Raw genomic sequence first — 23,206 nt, 5'->3', positions numbered from 1 at the left:
ATTAGTCGGGAAATGAGTTAATCTAAAAATAACCTATACGATGCACTTGTTGATGAAGCTATAAAGAGCAAGTCACAAGTGTAGTGTTCCTTTTGGCTGTATATGTATTTAAGACACTTTACCATTTTCACCATTGTATTTTATATTGCAACAAGTTGAATCCTCACAATCTTTCAGCTGGTTAAAATAAGGAAGGAAAGGTCCTTTTGATTTATTTTTTAACTTTACCTTTTTATTTTACCTTTCTTCCCAATGGAGACCTAAGGTGGCTTACATAATTCTTATCTCCTCCATTTTATCACCACAATTGTGAGATAGGTTAGGCTTAGAGTATATGACTAGCCCAAGACCTCGCAGCAAGCTTTCATGGCAAAGTTGGGGTTCAAACCTGGTTTTCTCAGATGTTAATTCAACATTCTAACCACTAAACCATGCTGATCACTCCAAAAGGTTATGCTGGGTTTCATAGTGATATAGTACCAGATCTCAGCAATGTTTTCGTCTTGTTTGGTGAGACAGAATGCAGTTTAAAGGAGTTTCCTAAGTGCAGCACTCATAGAGCTGGAAGGGAAAGAGTTAACAATTGCCTGGAATGAGAGCTTGATTGACAGACTGGTCCCTTCTTTCAGATTTGGCCAGTCCAAACCAGCCTTTGGGATGAGAGTTGGTTGCTGACAGGATTTGGAGTAGAGTTTGTGTGAGAGTATGAGAGGGAAGGTCAAACAAGTTCCCCTCTGGAGTGAAGAAAAAGAAATGTTTTGCCCTAACTGTAACATCATTGGCTTGAGGAGGAATTCTAGCTAAAAATTCCAAGCATAAAAGCCAACGCAACCTGAAACTCATTTACACAGCCATGAACTGGGGTTGTGTTTTTGGCAAGAGGGACTGGGTAGTAAATGGAGACTCCCATTCAAGCCAAGTGAAGAAGGGTTAATTCCTCTTAGGTGAAGATGATTAATTCCTGTCCAGTGTCTAAAAGGGGTTTGGGTCTGAGGAGGACCCGGGGTCTGTTGTAAAGGAAAAACAGTTTTAAACCAGCATCAGGAAACCTGAGTTGTAAAAGGGAACTCTGTGAATAAACATTGTTGTGTAACCAAGGTATCTAACAAAACACATCTCACTGTTAAGGATTAAGAATATAGAAACTAAGCTTAAAGGAAACTATTTTGCCTGTGACCTAAAGAGTATTCTGTTCCATCAACAAATATTACCTCACTCTTTCATTCCCTTATTCCATCCCTTATTCCCTCATGCCCCTATTCCTCCATCCCTTATTCCCTCCTGCCCCTATTCCATCCCTGCCTGTTCAATAAAGTTGTTGTTTCAAACACAGAGGAAGAGGGCTCCTGCTTTTCCGTCATCAAGTCTCTGGGATGAGCTAAAAAGCCAAAAATATAACTATTTATGACGGTGGGACACAAAACAAACTTTAAAAACCACAAATAGAGACACACTACTTGGGGCTGGTCAGCCAAGGCAGGCAGATTTTGGTGAGAAAATCAGCCTCAGAGTGGGGGAGTGGTCCATCATATCTGGCAGCCGCCCTGTTGCAGCAGTGCCAAATCTTACTGCAACTACACACTTCAAAATTTAATTTCACTCACAAATACCCTGGATGCTGAGGTCCTTTCCCTTTTAGTCTACTGAGCTAGGAAGGAGACAGGCTTCTGCAAAAAGGGGGGGAAATATATATAAAGGCAGATTGAGATTTGGTCCTTTTGTCTCGATAAAAAACTTAAGTTGTATGTTTAATATTGGGATAAGCTAGTCATATCCATCAATCAATCCACTCTCTTGTCTTTTCTTGGGCACCTATAGCAAACCACAGTGTGAGCTGGTTCTGACCAACTTTTCTTCTGGTGAAAAAGTGAGGGGGGATAGCTTTTCACCATGAACCTATGCTGGGGATCACTGGATCTGCATGGACAAAAGTTATGAGGGTGAGGGCTACAGTAAGGAGGGGAAATGGGTGAGACTGAGCTAAAACACCTGGCACAGTCTAACCCAAGGACAAGAGTTTATTGTATAGTGAAAGCCAGGCATGAAAACGAGGACACAGGACAGTTTGGGGGGGGGGGGAAGCAAAGTTTAATGAAGAGGTTTATTCTTGGCATGGTCTGGCAACTAGTGGGAGATTTAGGGTCAGGGACATGAGCGGGGGGGGGGGGCAAAATTGCTTGTGTCATTACGTCAGAACAGCAGTGGGCAATGGGATCAGAAGAGCCCTGCCCTGAGTTGGGGGGGGGGGCACTGGCAAGCCCAGTTATAGCAACCATATTTAACTAAACTTAATTTGTAAATATATTTTGTTCTTCTACCTCACAGTAAGTTCTGGAACAGATCTGCATGTGGTTAACCCAGAATAGTCTACAATACTCACCTGGATCAATGAACAGAATTTTAGAGACATCACAGAAGGGATAGTGCTGCTTTTCTGCCTTCAAACAACTCCCCTCTTCCAGGAGCTGCTATTCTATTGCATTACAACTTGTATGTTTCCACTAGTATAGCAAATAACAATAGCAGGGGTTACCTGTCTACCAGAGCGCAATATTTGAACCATTGCATGTGGCTGAGTCATTTTGTTTGTTGACTAAAAAAAAACACCACTATTTTTATTTACATATGTCAATCGTAATGAGCCCTTATTTTACATCTGGCAAAGAGACATCTGTATCACAGGTCAAAGGACCACTCTTGGATATATTCAATATTAAGCTGCAACAAATGAACAAATAAAGCAGTGTATTTTAAGAGCATTTGTTCTGATTCCTTTATTATACCACATGATAATCAGAGCTGTGGTAATCAGATAATCAGAGAGTGCTGGCATGGCATACTGTCAGATTAGAATCTGAGGGACCCAGTTTCAAACCCCTTCTCCAACACAGGGCCAAGCTACACATGATGAATGACACTTGAACGGCAAGTGGATTGAGTGGAGGGCAAGTGAACAGGGAGAAATACACTTGCTGTTCAAGTGTCATTCGTCATGTGTAGCTTGGCCCACAGAAGCATGTTGGGTGGTGTTGGGCTAGTCCCTTTCTCTCATCCAAGATTAACTCACAGGATTGTTATGAGGATGAAATGTGTGAAGGGAGAATGATGTTGCAAACTACTTTAGAGAAAAAAGCGGAGTATAAGTAGCTACAAAAAAAAAGTGCATTTAGATGTTCCTGTGGGATGATCACGTGAATTGAACACAAAATGTGCACATTTATGTGCATGATTGCACCTCCTTCAGTGATGCTCCTAGCACATGCCATGCTATATCTCTTTGGGCAATCAAGATCATTATGTCCCTTGCATATTTTCCAGGTGATGTCACCCCATTTACTTACTGTTGTGGGACCCTTTTTCCAATCAAAGATAACACTAATGTGTCATTTGTGCCCATCAATGAAATTTAATCTCTCACCAAAGGAGAATGAACAAAATAGAATTTCTAGCCACTTTATAATATGTATGGACTGAGTGAGGAGTATAGAAGGCTATATTTTCCCCTTTGATTTGTTGAGACAAATAATTACGTTCATTCATTTCTATTTAAGGAGTACATGTTGCATATAATAAGATATTGTTAAATGTCCATTACCCTTCTTGAAGTCTTCACACTTCAACTGAACCTTAGAAGTAGACTGACCATTCAGGTGTAAGTCTCATTTGGAAAAACCTTTAGACCCCTATTTATAAAATCCCCAATTATATTCTCTGCAAACTAACTACAATTTGACCTTTTGTTTTTGAGTCATTTGATAAACATAGGGTTAGAGTCTATCAGCTTTTCCATTGGTGAAAGAGGGAGGAAAGGCCCCTTTTGATCATCAAAAGGGCTGCGCTTTTAGTTGTAGGACCCGTTTGGACCAAAAATATGCAAGACAGGGTCTGCAACTAGGATATTGAATAGAAAACTTTGTAGTAGATTGAGTAGAATTGATAGAACATTTTGAGGTAATGTAGAAAATCTTGTAGGATCCAACCCATGGCTTTGGGTACATGGATATTAAATTTTTAGAAGCAAGGAAATATTCATGAAGAATTTGTTAATTGTACTGAGGTCTGCTTGTTTCCAAAGATATTAAGCCAAGTGGCTTTTGCAGAGCATTGTACTTCATTTCTGATTTATTTCATTCAGTTGTATGGTATTAGCATAAAAGTATCTGTGCTATTGTGATAATTAAGAACTTTTTTGAAAAATCCAGTTCTCCTCTCAGGGATCAGATCTCCTCTCAGGGATCAGATCTCTTGAGCCACTTAAGAGAATTAACTAGAATGTATCACGATAATTTGCTATTCAAATGAGCATGCTAGTGCTTTCTTTTCAAATGCATTTGGACCTGGCTTACAGAAATCAAACAATTATTATCTGCTTATAGCAATTATTCAGATTGGTGGATATATATGTGGGAACTTCCAAGCTCTTCATATTACTTTCATAACATGATCAACATTGCAAAAGTAAGTGTAATTCTTATTTCTTCAGCTATTGTCAGTTACCAAGACCCATGTATCAACTCTCTCAAGATATGGACTGAAGATATGTTTTACCACAATCATTATAAAGCAAATTAGGTCTAGTTAGGTCTTTGCCTGATGAGAGACCACCTCTGTATAACCTTTGAGTTCCAAGGAAGAACTGTAATAAATAAAAGTGGTACAAATATGATGGGTGGGATTAAGCCATCTTCTTTGCTCAATCTTGCCCAAATAATCCTACCTATTACAGCCTCCCTTTTACATGAGTTTTGATTATGAAGGTCAAGCGGTCTGCAACATAACATTTTTGGTGGTCAAAAGGGACCTTTTCTTCCCTTTTTCACCAGGAGAAAATCTGGTTGGAACCAACCTGATATTGGGTTGATTGCATAAATTAATTTCTGATAATCAACGTAATATTTTGGCAATGCAAACATGATTTCTGATGAAGGCTCTAAATATGCACAGGAATCAGCCATTTTATCTTTCTTTCAGTTTGCAGCGGCAGTTCAGGCAGAATATGAAACTAAGATTTAACTAAACTGACTATAGTTATGTGATTGTCTGAATGCAGTCCACTCTGCTAATTTAGTTAGGGTCCTCCAAAACAGGATGTGAAATCATGATTTGAAGTTATATTAATCATGGCAGAAATTCTGGATTAATCCTAGTTTCCCTTTATTTTAGCAAGAGTCATAGAAAGTTGGAGCGTCAAGTACATGGAGTCCAATTCAATGCAGGTCTCCCTTGTTCACAGATGCTGCCCACACATGCTTCCCAGGAACAGACACACAAGACAGAACAAAACTAGAATTTGTCCAGGCAAACCAGGGTTTGAATGGTCATTGGCAACCCAAATCCCAGTTTTACAAATTAACCATTGTTAAAATAAACCACCATTTTGTGTTATGTCTGTACCAAGCCATTATAACATTTTTATACATAATCTTTGCATCTGCCTGTCTCTTCAATTTTTACTCTCCGTTCTTCTACATGTTCTTTGAAAATGGCAGCCATACACATTTTGCTTTAAAAAGTATTAAAATTAGCATATTATTCTGGATACAGTTTATAAAATATTGAAGGCTAACATTAGTCTAATGACTGCTTTTTAGAAGTCCTGGTGATTTTAATGAGAGGGATTTACAGTGAAGCCTTAAGCAGAATTATGTTCTTCTAACCCCACTGATGTCAGTGGATGTTGCAACTCTGTTTTGGATCATTGCACTGCTGTGACTGAAAATCTAATGGTGAAATCAGCAATAAAGATCCTAACTTTTCTTGGATGCGTCGGTACCTAACTCAATGGTAAATGGTAAAGCATTTATTTAAACATGGAAAAATAATACATCATATGGTGCAAGCAAGTGAATGTATTTTTAATATATCTCTGTGTACACAGAAAAAAAATTCTTAGATCTGAGACTGCCAAAAACTAAATGGAAGTAGAGGAAGCCTTTTATTAATGTTCTATTTTTTTGTTCTATATTTCAATTTATCTTGAAGTAGACCAACTTTAAGAATGTGTACTTGGTGGAACAGGTTATTAGTATGCCTTGTTCATATTTGCTTAGGAAAATGAGTTATAAAGATGGTGACATTGGTGAATAGATAAAAGAGAAGAGAATGAACCTCATAGCTGCTAACTTCCACTATTTAATCTGACAGTGTATTGTGGTTCGTTCAAGTCATAGAAAATTTCATCCTGATCTGCAAACCCATTATGAATACTGAATATGTAGAACATCTCCAGATGTTACTGGAGAACCTGAAGGCATTTTAGCCTTTGGTCATGCTCAATCCCACTGCTATAACTGAGAGTTAATCTTGGTGAATCAAACACCCAGTGCATCACCAAATGTCAACTACCCCAAATGTAAGATTATACTGTAATTGTTAAATGCTTTATCAACATTATAGTTCTAAAACTGAGTTCAAATATTTAGAGCTGAGGTTGATAAATTGTCTCAGGCATAATTTTCTCATGGAAAAAGCATTAATTGCCAGGACCAAGCTTAAGAATTTTTAAAAAAATCTGAACCTGGATCAGTTGCCTGGTATAATAGATGATGTTCTAAGATCAGTGGTCTAACTCAGTATAAGGCAGCATCATGTATTAAGATTCATAGGAAGTATAGTTCAGTAATAGAGCCTCTACTTTGTATGCAGGTTCAAACTGATCAAACTTTTTAATGACAGGGAAGGCATATAAGCAGGTCCTGGGTTAAGATTTGGTTTCAATATTTTTGTTATCATGTCTTCCTTCATAACATCTACATATGACAGTTTCATCTCTCTCATCTAGCAGAAAAATACAGAAGAAATGAAGCATGGGAACGGTACCACTACGATTGAATTTGTACTCCTTGGAATCTCTAATAGAGCTGAGCTACAAGCCCTGTTTTTTATTGCTTTCTTGCTTATCTACCTCTTCATCCTGATTGGGAATGCACTTGTTTTTGTTGCCACTGTGTTACATCACACTCTGCGCACACCCATGTATTTCTTCCTTCAGAATTTGTCATTCTTAGACATCTGCTTTGCATCTGTAACTCTCCCTCAAATGCTTCTGAACCTTATGTCAGAGAAGAAAACTATCTCCTTTGTTGGCTGTGCTGTACAGATGTTCTTCTATCTCTTCCTGGGGGCAGCTGTATGTTACCTCCTGGCAATTATGTCGTATGACCGTTATGTGGCAATCTGCCACCCTTTGCATTATATGAGACTCATGACCAGGAAGGCATGTTTATTGTTGGTCTCTGGATGTTGGGCCATTGGGTTGTTCGTATCTCTTATGCAGACAATGCTGATATTCACCAGCCCCTTCTGCAGTTCTGAAGTAATTAATCACTTCTTCTGTGATGTCATCCCACTGCTGAGGCTACACTGTACAAGCCCATACATAAATGACATGGAGAGAATTCTAACTATCTTCTTGGTTCTCATCATGCCTTTCATTCTCATCTTGGTTTCCTACTTCCTGATCATTGTCGCTTTCTTGAAGGTTACCACAAAGGAAGGAAGGAAAAAGGCTCTGGGCACATGTTCCTCCCACCTGGTCTCTGTAGTCCTCTTCTATGGCTCAGCTATGTTCACATACTTGAGGCCCAGTTCTAATTACTCACCTACAGTACACAAGTTCCTCTCTCTCACCTATACAGTGGCCCCTGCCTTGCTCAACCCTGTTATCTACAGCCTGAGAAACAAGCAGATGAAAGAGGCCCTGAGAAATGTGTCAGCCAAATGCAGAGGTTCTATTGGCTTCTGAAGGTTCCATTTTGATTAACTGACAACAGTCTGCTGGAAAAACTTGCCTGTCTTAGGTGAAAATGTTACTTTTTTCAGCATAGCTGTCCCCTTTTCCCCTTGATATGTGGAAGCAGTAGAGTTAGGGTTACCAATCTCAAGGTAGGGCCTGGAGATCACCCAGAATTATAAATGATCTCCAGCCTGCAGAAATCACTTCCCCTACAGACAATGGCTGCTTTGGAGGGTGGACTCTATGGCATTATATCCTGCTGATGTCCCTCTTCTCCCCAACCCCCATCCTTCCAAAGCTCCATCCCTCAAATGTCCAGAAATTCCTTGGGATGGAGTTGGCAACCCTAAATAGGGTGGGTTATATCCATGGTCATCTGCCCATACCACATAGCCTCTCCATTTCAGACATTATTTGTACATTGTGGAGTCCAACCATGTGAAGCAGCAACTATTTCAGCAACATAATCTAAACAAATGAACCCTTGGTTCCATTTTATCCAAATGTATGTGTGCCATGGATGAGTGCCCTTATCTGCAGCTCTTATGCCTGTTCTGATATGATTCCTGGTTTATGGAGCTTTTAAATTTGAACCAATCTATACAATTGGAAGAAATCCTTCTCTTCTTGTAGGAAGAAACTTCTTCTGTGAGCAGAAAAGCACTATCCCTGGGAAGAAGGAAACTTTCCGTGACCAGAAGTGCACTTTTTGATATAACCCCATCATTTTAATGGGGAGGGGGTGCACAAGAACACTATAGTGGCCAAAAGGATTGGGTTACAATTGTGTAATGTCAGTGAGAACTAAAGGCAATATGTACTTGCAGAATGAATTTGTAGTAGTTTTTGCTTTCCTTTTCTTCTCTAGGAAGCATGTTTAATAATATGAATATCTTACAAGAATGTAACTTTTTACCAATTTTGCATTAAAGTAAAATAATTTTGTTCCAAACGAATGTTGATATATGCTTGACATGAATCAACTGAAATATGGTAGATGTTCTCTAAGGATTCAAAGTTAGAAACTTTGGCCAATATTATGGACATGAATAAGGCAGACTTCCTGAATATAATAGGGAGGCAGCAAAAACTACAAATCCCATAATCTCAGATGAAAAATAATGGTCAAGTGTAGATGTATACTGTCAGTTAAAAAGAGGCCATCTCTGCCCATATTAAATTCTTTTCCTTCCAAAAAGATCAGATATAGTTGCTTAGGAAGAGAGAGGGCTGCTACAAGTAGGGAGTGAGGCAGAGAAACCCAAGACTGGAAGGAACTTGGGTCTAACTTGAGATAGGATGAGGTTAATAAGTGAGGTGAAGGGAAAGTTTGCATTACAGACTTGAAATAGGTAGATTGAATGATAAGACATTTCAAAGTTTGTTGCCATCTATAGTAATCTTTGTAGTGACGTTTTATGGTCACTTCTCATTAGAATCTCTGAGGAGTGTGTCCTAATAATTTGTGCCACTGCTGAACAGAGACTGAGCTGAGCATAACATAGCAGGCTTTGGTGCAGAGGGTAGCGAGAACAGTGCCATATAGACATGTAGCTGATGAATGGGTAGCAGTGCCCCTCAAGAGCACTTGTAGGATACAAATGACCTGTGTGTCCATTTTTTCACAAAGTTCTCCTGTAGAACATTTTTTTAATTTAATTTTTAAAAATTATAACAAGCTTCAAACAAAATAGAGATAAAATATGACAACAATAGTGGCAGAACTACATATAATCATCTCAAAGTTTTCTGAATATCTAAAAATAAGCCAATGCAAAATTGTCATCTGTATGCCATACATTCAAATATTGATAAGGTTGTAGGTTCCTCAATCTATTGAATTATGACTAGTGGGCATTTATTTTTCCAGTATTGCAAAATAAGTCTTTTGGCTACAGTATGGGCATGGAAGGTTCATTTTTGTTGACCACCAGTTAGGCTGTTGGAGACAGGCAAATAGTTTAAAAGCACATAGATGTCTTCAAAAATCAATGAGTATTCTAATACAAAAATAATATGAGTAATAATTTTGTCCCCAAAATACTGGATAACTGGATATACCCACACCACATGCTTAAGAGAAGCATTCTGTAAGTTACAACACCAGCAATTAGACACTTCTCATTCCTTTACTAAAAAGGCATTGCAGAGTCCAATATACCCTAACCAACATCAAATATTGATAACAAATATTGTAGATTTCATTTTCTGCATTTATTCAATGTCAGTTTCCAGAAGTAGGGGGTGTCTGAAAAGCTCGATGCCATATTTACAGTTGCAGTTGTAAATATTGCCACTCAACAAAAGTTGATGTCATATCTAGACCTCAGGCAAAACTCATTGTTGATCCAGAAGAAACAAATCTCTGCATCTGCCGAACCTTACATAAAAAAATTTCCTCCCAATTTTTAGATCTGGATTGGCCAAAAATGTTAATTTAGCATGTGAAAAGGGGACAAATTGATATTGTTGTGCCATTTTGCACCATAGTTCTCCTGCAGAAATTGCAGAAGGAAGAGGGAGAATTTTAGCATAAATGGTCCCTAATGCACCGCATTTATAGAGGGGCACTGGACAAGAAGCTTCCAAAAGAGCCCAAGATGGATAAACCAACTGAGAAGACCAATCCCAATAATTAGTACAAGTTAACTTCTATGCCTGATGATATAAACTGAGATCAGGAAAGCTAAATCCTCCTTCATTAAATGGAAGTTGCATCCTCTTGAAAGAAATCCAACGGTGTAACGAACCCCAGAAAAATTTCTGAAATTAATTATTAATTTTATGAATATATCTACAAAGTATATGGAAAGGAACTGCACACAAAATACCAATTTTCTCTATTCTAATCATTCATTATGTCATAGAGCAATGTAGGATGCAAAACAGGGAGGCAGGATGCATGTTGGTGAAATAAATGTGTCTAGCTCTTAGCAAAAATGGGCCCAAATGTCACTTATTTTTGAATATCAAAATCTACGTCCATACTCTTCGATTACCCAAAAGATTTTCTCTCCCAAATTCTCCTAAGGGCACCTTTAACCTCTTTATTCCGAAAGCTGTATATGATAGGGTTCAATATGGGACTAACCACTGTGTAGAAAAGAGATAGATATTTGTCACTATTTGGTGAGTAAGTGGAATTGGGTTTCAAGTACATAATGCAAGCAGAACCAAAGAATAAGGTCACCACCATGAGGTGTGAAGAGCAGGTAGAGAAAGTCTTTTTACGGCCCTCAGCAGAAGAAATCCCAAGAATGGTGACAATAATACCAGCATAAGACATTAAGATCAGAAGAAAAGGAAGGGTCACAAAAACCATGGCTACCACAAACACAGCAATTTCATTCTTGGAAGTGTCTCCACAAGCTAGTTTCAGTAATGGGGGAATGTCACAGAAGAAGTGGTTAATCTCATTGGAGGCACAAAAGGGCATGGTGAACACCATACTGGTGTGACCAAAGGACATAAAAAAGCCACTTAACCAAGATGCCACAGCTAGACCCATGCACACTTTCCTGTTCATGAAGACAGGGTAATGCAGAGGCTTACAAATGGCAACATAGCGATCATAGGACATTGAGGCCAAGAGAAAACATTCTGAGCCACCAAGAAAGAATGTAAAATAGGTCTGAACAGCACATCCCAGGAATGAGATGGACTTGTTTCCAGTCAGCAGATTCTCAAGCATCTTGGGTACATTGACTGATGTGTAACAGATCTCCAAGAAGGACAGGTTTCTCAGGAAGAAATACATGGGTGTGTGAAGGACAGGATCAACCAACGTAAGGAGAATAATTAGAAGATTCCCTGCTAGTGTGGTGATATAGATACCCAGAAATATGGAGAACAGTATACTTTGCAAGTTGGGTTCATTCGAAAGACCCAGGAGGATGAATTCAGCCAGTGCAGTGGTGTTCTGTAGAATCCTTTCTTTGTTAGTCAGCATCCTGGATAACAAAAGGAAATACACATAAATCTAAGAATGAAAGAGACAATGTTTAGTGATACACTGGGTTCAATTGACCAGATTCTTTGCTAATAATGAAGGAGAAAAGGAAGGATGGATTTCAGTCAACCACTAAAAAAGGCTATGTTTAGGACTGTGGGAGCTGCACGGGCAAGACCTTTGTGGGAAGGAGAATGTAATAAGCAGAGGAATTTGATAGGACCAGGTAGAGAAGATTGCTGGATTCATACCGAAATGTTGCTACTCTTATGAAACAAATCTAATAATAATTATTAAATAATTATTAGAAATTATTAACGTTACTATCAAAGGAATTGAAAATAGTGGACAATAATGTAAGGCGCCTGCAGAGCTGTTTGGTGTGGCCTCATTTGGAATATGTAGTATAGTTTTGGTAACTGTAGCTCTAAAAAGAATGTTGCCAAGCTAGAAAATCACAGAAGAAGGCAAGCAAGACAATTAAGGGGCTTGCTCAAAGGCAAAAAGAGTCTGGGACTTTTTAGTTTAGAAAAAGGTTACTGAGGGGAAACATGACAGAACAGTATACAATTATGCATGTTGCAGAGGAAGTGAATAGAGACAACATTCATTTTCTTTCCCGCGGTACTAGAATTTGGGGGTACCCAATTAATTTCATGAGCAATAGATTCAAGACAGACAAAAGTAAATAATTCTTAGAGTCGTTAAACTGTGAATTCACTACCAATAGATGCAGTGACGGCCACAAGCATAGATGGCTTTAAAAGGAGAATAGAAAGATTCACAGAGGAGAGGTTCACCAATGGGGACTAGCCAATAACTAATGGGAGCATCAATATTCTGAGGTAATGAACCTCTGAATATCAGTAATTGGGGGCTATATGAAGTGTAAGTAGTAATCTCTATTCCAAGTTTGTTGGCCCTTCAGTGCAACTGGTCAACCATTGTGCAACCGAGGATGCTGGTTTAGCTGGAACACTCGTATGATTCACCAGGCTCTTTTTATCTTCTTAGGACTATATTGAATTGTGTCAACACAAGGCCCTGAGAATAGTTTGAAGGCACATGGTACAGGTGTACTGGTAAAGGTAAATGGATTTAGCCTAGAAAGGCTGCTAACCCATCTGAAAACGGTTTCTAAACCTTCACGCTCTTTGGATAAATAGTGGCATCTAAATATAGTAAATAGGAATGAACAGCAAATGCAGACCTAATGCCTCTATTGTGATGGATAGGGAAGTATACCCATCCATGCATACACAATGTACTAGAGTAGGATGCATACTTCTGCCCGGAGTTGGTTGCTTTGTCTCTTGTACAAACTTACAAGTAGGGTAAAGTCTGATAATGATATTGTTACAAGTCTTACTGAGCTATTAGAATTCAAAGCCTCTCTTGCTAAATGAGAATATTTAGGCATGCTTTAAAGTTGATGCTTCGGATATGATCCAGACATTTTTAAAGTGTTGTTAAATTCCATTGATTACAAATGCAGAAACTGACACAGGCTTAAAACTGTCAAACTAAATATGCTGGACTTTGGAGTTCAAGCATTATTATTATTAAAATGGACTTACCCTGAAAAATAATCCTTGATCAACAAATGATTTACTATCAGTGGTCACTTCTAGAAATGTACACAGTAAGCTCTTTCAGAATGCTGGACATAATTTCAAATAGGAGAATGTTGTTCTTACGGAAGTCTCAGATGCTCACATGCAGCCTCCTCTGTTACTGACTTGTCAATTGCACTGTAGGATTCTAAGTCACTTTCTTGAAAGAGAGTGGCATTGATCCTAATTCCTGTCTGATCACCAGGCACAATGGACATGTTATATCCTCCTGTGCTATCCCCTCTGGGAAGTCTATATGCATGCAGATCAAAAAGCTGAGCTGGCTGAGGGGGGCAGTGAAATCCTAAGCAGAGTTACTCCAGTCTAAGCATATTGATTTCAACAGCCTTAGACTGGAGTAACTCTACTTAGGATGTCATTATCCACAAAGTGCTTTGGTGGATATCTGCAGGGGAGGGAGAAGCATTCATTTTCACGAACAGAACATTGCTCAAGGCACTTTGGGTCTAAACTATTTGGTAGTTATAAAAACTATGTATGGTAAATGTCATCATAGGAGGGATATTTCTTCTTCTCTCATACATGAAAGAATGCCTTTTCTGATGCATGCTGCATTTGTAGGATCAAAAAAAGATTTCTTTTTGCTTGAAAATTATTATTGCCTCTGAGATACAGATTCAATTACTTAATTAATTTAGTAACAATCTAGAATCCATATGACTAACCTGCTACTTGAATAGCAATCATATTAGGAATAACACTATTTTTAATGCAAAAAAGAGTGCCACTTCGTTTTTTGAACCTACAAACATGGCTGTAATCATCTTAGAAGAGGCATTCCTTCCTGTAGGTAAGATGGGCAAATTCTTCTTCCAAGATGGTACAGCCAAAACACTAGTGAAATAAGACATTAACATGACTGTCCAGTCAGCCAGTTACTCTTTTTGATCTGCTAGCAGATAGAGTTCGCATAAAGACCAACTAGATTTCCAAGGTATGAGCTTTCAAGAGCCAAAGTTCCCTTTGTCAGAGCTTTGACTCTGGAAAACTCATATCCTGGAGTTAAGGTGCTACTGAACCCAAATTTTGCTCTTCTGCTACAGCTCAACAAGGCTACCCAGCTGAAACTATGTGGATTAGCTCATACAATCACATCTGAAAGCAAGATAACAAAGTAGTTGGGTAGCTTCAGGAAAACAGCAAAGAGATTGAAGAAACTGGATTAGGACATGTAAGAAGAGTAAACTGTGGAGAAAAAAATAACCTTGATAATAATTGCACAGGAGCCCTGTAGCACAGAGTGGTAAACTGCAGTACTGCAGCCCAAGCTCTGCTCACGAACTGAGTTCGATCCTGGCAGAAGTGGGGTTCATCACAATAATTCAAACAACAAACACAATTTGATATTCATTGGACTTTGGGCAGTTTGGTGTAGTGGTTAAGAGCATGGGACTCTAATCTGAAGAGCTGGGTTTGATTCCCCACTCCTCCACTTGAAGCCAGCTGGGTGACCTTGGGCGAGTCACAGTTTTCTGGAGCTCTCTCAGCCGCACCCACCTCACAGGGTGATTGTTGTGGGGTAATAATAACACTTTGTAAACCTCTCTGAGTGGGCATTAAGTTGTCCTGAAGGGCGGTATGTAAATCAAATGTTGTTGTTGTTGCTGCTGCTGCTGTTATTATTATTATTTAAAAAAACAGAGGATCCATGGCTGGTGTGATGATGCCACTTCATGAAGTGGCATCATCGCGTCTTCCCAGGAGCATGACTGGTGTGTGCTTTTGTGGGTCGTCTGCTGGTGGTGGGTGATTGATGGAGGGTTTGCCACTTCCTCCCAGTCATGGGACCTGGCTATGTCTCTGGGGGTGACCCCGGGGTGTGCTCCAGGCAATGGGCTGGGGGGGGGCTGGGGGGGAAGAGCCACATGAGAACAGAAAGAAAGAAATTTCTCACATTTCTCTCTTCTTCATTCTGGGCCTAGCTCTGTTAGATGGATACAGCTGACTGCGTAGGGTCAAGCCCTTGTCTGTTGAATCTAATGACTTCACAATAAAAAATATGCAGCTTTCAGGTGGTTTTATTTTGCACTGTGCTTAATAAGATGCAAGGGACTCTCCAACAAATGAATCCATTTTGTGTGGCTTCAATAAAAATACAAATAAGAATGTGCTATACATTATCCTGTACACACTGAATGTCATTACACTAAAGGCACAGGAATGGTACTGTTCACTACCACCATTATTCCTAAATCATTCTTTTGACTGTAAAAAATGAAGTCTCCACAGTATGACCATGTGGCTATTAAGCTTGGAAGGGAAACTTCATTTGAAAATCACTGGTCTCAGAGTTGTTTTATATTTTTACTGTAAACACTTAAGTCTTAAGTTCAATTGCATTTTTGAATGATGTTTACACAGTAGAGTTATTACTTATTTGAAGATATTTACCCAAGATGCACACCTGAGATGACTCATATTTACAAGGTGGCTGTGGCATCAGTGAATTGTCATTGCAACAATGTCAGGTTGACTCAGGTGCACATAAAAATTCTTGCAATGAGATTTTTATAACGAAATGGGAAATATCATATAGATTCATGCTCTCATATACCTGTGTAAAGCTTGACATTGGTGTGTTGAATTGTTATTTCTAGGGATGTGCGCATCAGGTTTCCGATTCATGTTTTTAACCCAAATAATGACCAAGTTGGAAAAATTCAGGATTCCCGAATTTGCCTCAACATTGCTGAGCCAATTTGGGAATCCCAAAGCAAAGCTTTCTGAAGTGATTCATATCACTTCGGGAAGCTTTGGGAAAAAGCAGCAGCAGCTGTGCCCATAGCATTTTTATAGCTGTTTGCATCACAAATAGCAAGAAAAGTGCTTCTTGCTTTCAAACCCCACCCTGCAGCTTTTTTCCCCTGATGGGAGGAGGAGGAGGGTACCCTCTTCTCCCTCCCATTTGAGGAAAAATGTGGTGGGGCAGGAAGTTGAAAGCAACACTTTTCTTGTCACTTGCAAGTGGCAAGAAAAGTGTTGCTTTCAAATGCCCTACCACTTTCTTGCAAATGGCAAGAAAAGTGCTGCTTTGAGCTTTCCCAAATCTTTGAGCTTTCCTGAATCTTTACAGAGCACACTGAAGCAGTTCAAACACACAATTTGAGTTTTTCCGAATTGTTTTCCAACTTTGGGTTTACTCGAATCTTTTTCGGGTGCACACCCCTATTTATTTCTACATGGCAGTTATTCATATTACTTAAGTACCCAAAAGAATTCTCATTCTGTTGGAGTTTATACCGTATTCTGTTTCTACTTTGCAAAGTAATTTTAGCAACATAAAAGTAGTAACCTAGCCTGCAAAATAATTTTCAACAAGGGGCATAAGGTGGATAGACACATGAATACAAGATTGGCCTACTCAAAATTATTAGTGTCAGTGTTTCTACATGCTATTATTCATCTTGAAAACATCCTGCATTGTCACTGATGAATATTGTTTGTTTTATTCTTTTCTTTATTGCTAAAAACTCTCTGAAAAAGTTAAAACATTTTTTAAAGAAGAGTCAGGAATCTGCAGAATGCCCTTTTTAATTAACCCAATCACATCAAATAAATGTTCTAACCAATGGTTTTGCGATATGGTTATGAAAATCTCTTCACAAATGCATGCCCCCTTACAAGCAAGCAGAAATATATGTACAAAATTATATACACACAAATACACAATAGCACAGGAGCTGCTTCTACAAGGTGTGAAGATATTGCATGAATATTGCAACCAAATGAGCTGAGTCACATGACTCTTGTGTAAGCAGTAAGAACTTCCTGCACACACCGCAGGGTATTGGCTCTGTCGCTCATTCTGTTGGGTGTATGTTTGTTTATGAAGAGAACCAGACAGACTGTTATTTTTATTGGAGCTCCATTCTATCTTCTCAGTTTACAAGAATCATTGGTCTCAAAGGTAGGAGGCTGTGCTAAGTACCAATATTCTTGCTTAAATATTTTGTGGAATCCAGTTTTGTACACGGGAGGCATTCCTTTTTCTTTATTGTGCTGATGTTGCAGAAATTAAACTTCTGGAATCTGTATATGCAGAAGCCATGGACATCCAGAGTTGTCAATCAGAAAAGCAGGTAGGAGTGCTGGTACAACGAAAGGAAGGAATTTCAAAATCTGTTTGAAATCTGATCTCAGTTTTAGATTGCTTCCTTTTAGATTGCTTGAGATTAATTTTCTGTTGCTGGAGCTTCCTTTGACTAACTGCGTTTAGGGTCAGGGTGCTGAATAATGACAAACATGAAAGTGAAAAGAACCTCCTAGTCATTTCTAAGAGTTATCAATAGAAAAAGTAGGAGCTGGAGCTGGGGATACAATCCCTTTTGTAGACTTCTCCAGCCTTCTCCCTGTTGTTCCCTTTAAGGAAGGTCACATATGGGTACTCTCTCTGGGCCATTCAGCAAACCCTGTCCCAACACCTGACCCCTTGCAGGAAAGTGCAGGACCAGCATCATACTTAGGATGTGTATAAGTAATGTTTGAAGTGTGTCAGATATTTTCACAAACACTGTCTGCATTCAGACACCACGTTACCATCAACTGCGGTTTGTGCAACAAACAGGTTAGTCTACTAGATGTAGCTGACAAATCACATTTTGTGTATGAACCTCTGTGTGCTTGTTTCTCTCAGAGGTAGTACAATAGTATAAAACTTGTTCACTGAGAAATATTCTGGGATTAGGATCAAGATTAATCCCTTGTATGAATGTGGACAGAAATCAACAGTGCAGCTGATGATTCAGTAACGGGTGATTGTGCACAAGCACTCCAGTAAGTATCTTATTTGAAAACCTGTGTAGCCTATGTACATTCCTAGAAGCAAATTATCCTAAATCATGTATTAGGTCAGGGGTATTTTGCAGAGTTACAGAGCAATCCTAAGAAGAGTTAGGCCAGTCTAAGACCATTGAAATCAATGGACTTAGACAAGAGTAACTCTGCTTAGGATTGCACTGTTAATATCAGCGCCTTTATCTAGAAGACTGTTACTATCACAGGATGGACACATGCACCACAGTCGAGAATATTATGTATGTCGGATGAAAGGATAGACTTCCCCACATGAGCTGTGCATTTCTATTACTTTGGGGGGGGGGGTTCCACATATAATCCTCAAACAGATGTGCCTTTGAGGGATAAATCCTCTTACTTCCAGGAGTAGAGCTGCATTAAATTCATTCCTTGGTCCCTGCACTGGCACCATACAATATAATCTATTTAGCAGTATTATGGCTTGGACCTGCCAATATTTTCACAATCTCACCCAGTGGGCCTCTTTACAATGTTGCTTATCCAACATGACTTTTGTCCTTACAGGACTCATTATATCCAGCACAGACATTTTTGGAGCTCAAAGGGGAATGCTTCTTCCTTTCTCATCTGCAGACAAGATGGCTGGATCAAACCCCTTATAAACCAAACTATTGTTATCTCTTGAATTCTTAGATGGATTGGATACATATTTACTTTTGTTTTCCAGAATGCTGACCAAGAAAGAAAATATTCTTCACAATAGTACACCACTGACAGAATTCATCCTCCTGGGTCTTTCCGATGAGCCAAACTTGCAAAGCATATTATTTTCTACTTTTCTGGTAACCTATATCATCATTCTGGCAGGAAATCTTCTGATCATTCTCCTCACGTTGACTGATCCTGCCCTTCACACCCCCATGTATTTCTTCCTGAGAAACCTGTCCTTCTTGGAGATCTGTTACACATCAGTCAATGTACCCAAGATGCTTGAGAATCTGCTGACTGGGAACAAGTCCATTTCATTCCTTGGATGTGCTGTACAGACCTATTTTGCATTCTTTCTTGGTGGGTCAGAGTGTTTTCTCTTGGCCTCAATGTCCTACGATCGCTATGTTGCCATTTGTAAGCCTCTGCATTACCCTGTCCTCATGAACAAGAAAGTGTGCATGGGTCTAGCTGTGGCATCTTGGTTAAGTGGCTTTTTTATGTCCTTTGGTCACACCAGTATGGTGTTCACCATGCCCTTTTGTGCCTCCAATGAGATTAATCACTTCTTTTGTGACATTCCCCCATTACTGAAACTGGCTTGTGGGGACACTTCCAAGAATGAAATTGCTGTGTTTGTAGTGGCCATGGTTTTTGTGACCCTTCCTTTTCTTCTGATCTTAATGTCTTATGCTGGTATTATTGTCACCATTCTTGGGATCTCTTCTGCTGAGAGCCGGAAAAAGACTTTCTCTACCTGCTCTTCACACCTCATGGTGGTGACCTTATTTTATGGTTCTGCTTGTATTATGTACTTGAAACCTAATTCCACTTACTCACCCGATAGTGACAAATATTTGTCTCTTTTCTACACAATTGTTGGTCCCGTACTGAACCCTATCATATACAGCTTTCGGAATAAAGAAGTGAAAGGTGCTCTTAGTAGAATTTGGGAGAGAAAACCTTTTGGATGATCAAAGAACATGGGCATAGATTGTCATGTCCAAAACAGAAAAGGCAACATTTGTGCCTACTTAGATCTAAAAACCCATTCTAGGCTCCCTGTTTTGTATTCTGTATTGCTCTGAAACATAAAGAATGTTGAGGATAGAGAAAATTCATTAGCTTGAATACAACATCTAACAAGACATATTAATGGTTTTTCCAAGCTACAAGTAGATAGGTAGGTTATGTGTGTTCAGGATTGGAGTCCTGAGCTATGCTTCCCAGACCCCTTTCTCTGCTGCTGCTTTTTTATTTTTAATTATATAAAACCAATTCATAGCAATATGGCATAATGTTACCCAGGTTATCTACACAACCATATTCTGAATGTTAAATTGAAATCTGCTATATGCTTAAGTGAGATCCAGGCAGCTTTTCTGAAGTTGAAAAAGACAAGATATATACATTTCTTATAAGTAGTCCCACTGAACCATCCCAAAGAGCTATGCGGGGGCTCATGGGTTCTGTCTGGATAAAATTCAATTGTGATGGGGAAAACTGGATGAGATTAAGCAGAAAACCTGGCTGGAACCCACCGATAGATCACAAAGAATGGATCTGACCATTATGAGAAGTTACTAGGGGGAGTAGATCTTAATGTCTTATGCTGGTATCATTCCTTGGGGATTCCTTCTGTTGAGGGCCAGAAAAAGACAGAAAAAGGCTCTTCCCACCTATATATGCTTTTAAAATTGTCTTGTTTGATTCAAGAATGAACTGTATAGATATAAATAGTTTGGTTGATGAATTGTGCTGCATAAAACTGATGAGCCTCCTATTCTTGAAAAGAATATTTCATTCACAGCTTCATGGTTATGGGGTGAATCATTTTTAGACTAATTCCAGAGTGGGAGAGGGAGTCTATTGCAGCCAAAATATCAAAGAGGCTCTTGGAACCTTGAAGACTAACTAATACATGGCCAGCATCTTGGTTGGAAGGTGGCTGGTGACTTGGTGATAAAATAGGAGCCCATATTATATTCAAACCCTTTCCAACAATGAGCATCCAGATGATTTTTCAAATCATTTTTTGTATTTATATAGTAAGATATACCAATAGAATAATTTGCATCACTTCCAGGAGTCTCTGGGTTTATACTTTGTCAATACTTGTTTGTTAACAGGATTTTTTTTTCAATGTATGTCAGGCCAATGTAAGATTTACCTGGCCTATCATCTACCTTCCACATTTTTTGCACAACGTTTCGCAACATTACGGAAGCAGGTTAGTAGTGTGAAAATGGCCCTGATTCTTCTTTGCCAGCCAGAAGGTCGACCAGACAACAAAGTCTTAAACTTATGACCTGAAATACCTGATTTTGTTCCTCTTTTTTTTGGCAGCATCTTGCTTGATGAAGTTGAAAGCTGGAGTGCTGTTGTGTGTTATTGTGCTGGTTCTAATAAGAGATAATATTACATTCTTCAATATTACAGCCATTTATAAACGTGTACCCCTTTTGAAACTCTTTGAGTCTTGAGACTGAGGCATGTTAGTCAACCAACAAAACCTTCTAGAGCTTTGAACTCCAAAGTAGAGAAAGAGAGAGAAATCCTAATTAATTAGAGCATGATGCATAGTTGACCTGACAAACAAGCACATTTCCAGCCAACATATATAACACAGGGCTCTGCCGCCTTTGGCACATCAGAGTAGGTCTACTGAAATGTAGATTCTTTCCTCAGGTCAAATTAGAAAAAGGGGGGAAACTTTGAATTTTTTTCAACTAGTTTTACCAACTCTGGGTTGGGAAATTCATGAAGAGTCAGGATGGAGTGGTAGCTAAGGAGGATGGAGTTTGGGGAGGGAATTCAGTTGAGATGTGAAGCCATAGAGTCCACTCTCCAAAGTTATCATTTTCTGCAGGGGAACTGACCTCTGTAGTCTGGAGATCAATGGTGATTCTGAGAGCACTCCAGGTTCCACCTGGAGGTTGGCAACTATTTCAATACATATTTTCTCCATCCCCAAGAACACTTTCTGAAGTCTGAGCACTATCACGTTTGTATGACAGGCAACAGAGGAATCCCCTCCTCCCTTCTAGAAGCCCCCATTAATGTCTTTCCTAACTCCCGCTAGATCCTTTTTTTCACTTTGCAGAAGGGAGTACTAGGATCTAAATGTCAGGAACCAGGTGAACTATGACAGCCATCCTAAGTGGATCTAATCAGAATCTTATGCAGGATTTTGCAGTGGGACTTAGTTACTCAGTAAGTTAGATCCAGCACAAAATGTTTGCTTTCTCAAGTAGAAATGCAAGAAAAAGACGATGGTAGCCATTTGCAATAAGCCAAATTTATTGTATCTTCACTTGCATTTCTGCAATCAGTTTCTGGCCATATAGGGAGGAAAGTGCTAGGTACCACAAGATCTTATGCAAATAGTAGTGCACTAATTCTGTTTATGTTTCCATTTGCACATTGCTGGAGCCAGCCCCCTGTGATTCTGAACAGACTTGACTCTGCTAAGGAGTGCCTTGGCTTTAACAAAGTACTCTTGGAATCCATTTGCTTCAAAGCCTCTCTGTCCCCACTCCACCCTAAGGTAAGAGAATGAGAAAGAAAATAATCTCGTTAAGGATAGGTCGCAGCAGGGTGAGCCTGGTTTGCTGTGGGCCTCAACTCTGGTGGAGGCTTGGTTTAGTACCGAATATGGTCAAAGGAAAATGAGGAATCTGAATTGGAAGAATTCAGTGTTGACTCTCCTGCATACTTGCAACCTTCACCATCATTAGATAGGTGTATGATAGCTCAGAGGGCCATGGCTTCCTAAGGGCCTCAGTATGCATTTCATTGTCTTCATGTCCTGTCTAGATCTGCCCCAGATACATAAATATATAAGAAAAGGACTGCTGGATCATGCCAGTTTCCCTTCTAGCCAGTATCATGTCTCACATGGTGATCAACCAGTTACTGGTGGACCAAAACCAAGCTGAGACCTTTGCCTGATGTTACCTTCTAGCACTAGTATAAGAAGTATACTGTCTCTAGTATAGAGGTTATTGCTAGTTAACATCATGGCTAGACATGTGCACGAAGCAAAAAAAAATTAACGAACCAGTGGTTTGCGGTTCGGTGCCAATGACGATCCCGAGATCGTGAACCGCAATGAACATTTTCTGTTGCTGAACCGGTTCGCAGTTCATTGGGCACGGAATGGCCCCCGTGGCACTTAGAGAGCCCATATTCCCGGGGAGTCTTTTGCAGGATCTCCTACAGCCATCACCCAATTTTGGACAAGATTGCAAAAGGGATCTGCCTGGCAGCAGCCCTGGCACCAGAGGGAAGGAGGGACTAGAGCCCTAGCCCACCACTCCCACAGACCTGACCCAATCAGGCTCTGATCAATAATCAATGTAAGCCCTCAGCCGAGGTGCCCACTGAGCTTGGCCCCAGGGCCTGGCAGCAGCCCTGGCACCAGAA

The 23,206-nt window shown here is 39.6% G+C and overlaps 3 protein-coding genes across 3 annotated transcripts; 2 read left to right on the top strand and 1 right to left on the bottom strand.

Annotated features, from left to right (window-relative positions):
• Positions 1 to 6,799: 6,799 nt before the first annotated feature.
• On the top strand, positions 6,800 to 7,744 carry LOC129339156 (olfactory receptor 10A7-like). Its single transcript, XM_054993760.1, has one exon. The coding sequence runs from the start codon at positions 6,800 to 6,802 to the stop codon at positions 7,742 to 7,744; it is 945 nt and encodes a 314-aa protein (XP_054849735.1).
• Positions 7,745 to 10,730: 2,986 nt separating this feature from the next.
• LOC129340496 (olfactory receptor 10A7-like) lies at positions 10,731 to 11,684 on the bottom strand. Its single transcript, XM_054995321.1, has one exon. The coding sequence runs from the start codon at positions 11,682 to 11,684 to the stop codon at positions 10,731 to 10,733; it is 954 nt and encodes a 317-aa protein (XP_054851296.1).
• A 7,117-nt stretch (positions 11,685 to 18,801) lies between these two features.
• On the top strand, positions 18,802 to 19,755 carry LOC129340555 (olfactory receptor 10A7-like). Its single transcript, XM_054995420.1, has one exon. The coding sequence runs from the start codon at positions 18,802 to 18,804 to the stop codon at positions 19,753 to 19,755; it is 954 nt and encodes a 317-aa protein (XP_054851395.1).
• The last annotated feature ends 3,451 nt before the right edge of the window (positions 19,756 to 23,206 follow it).

Source organism: Eublepharis macularius, chromosome 12 (assembly GCF_028583425.1).
Source record: "Eublepharis macularius isolate TG4126 chromosome 12, MPM_Emac_v1.0, whole genome shotgun sequence".
NCBI classification, from domain to species: Eukaryota; Metazoa; Chordata; class Lepidosauria; order Squamata; family Eublepharidae; genus Eublepharis; species Eublepharis macularius.
The sequence above is the reverse complement of the archived record's forward strand: the minus strand, read 5'-3'. Positions and strand labels throughout refer to the sequence as shown.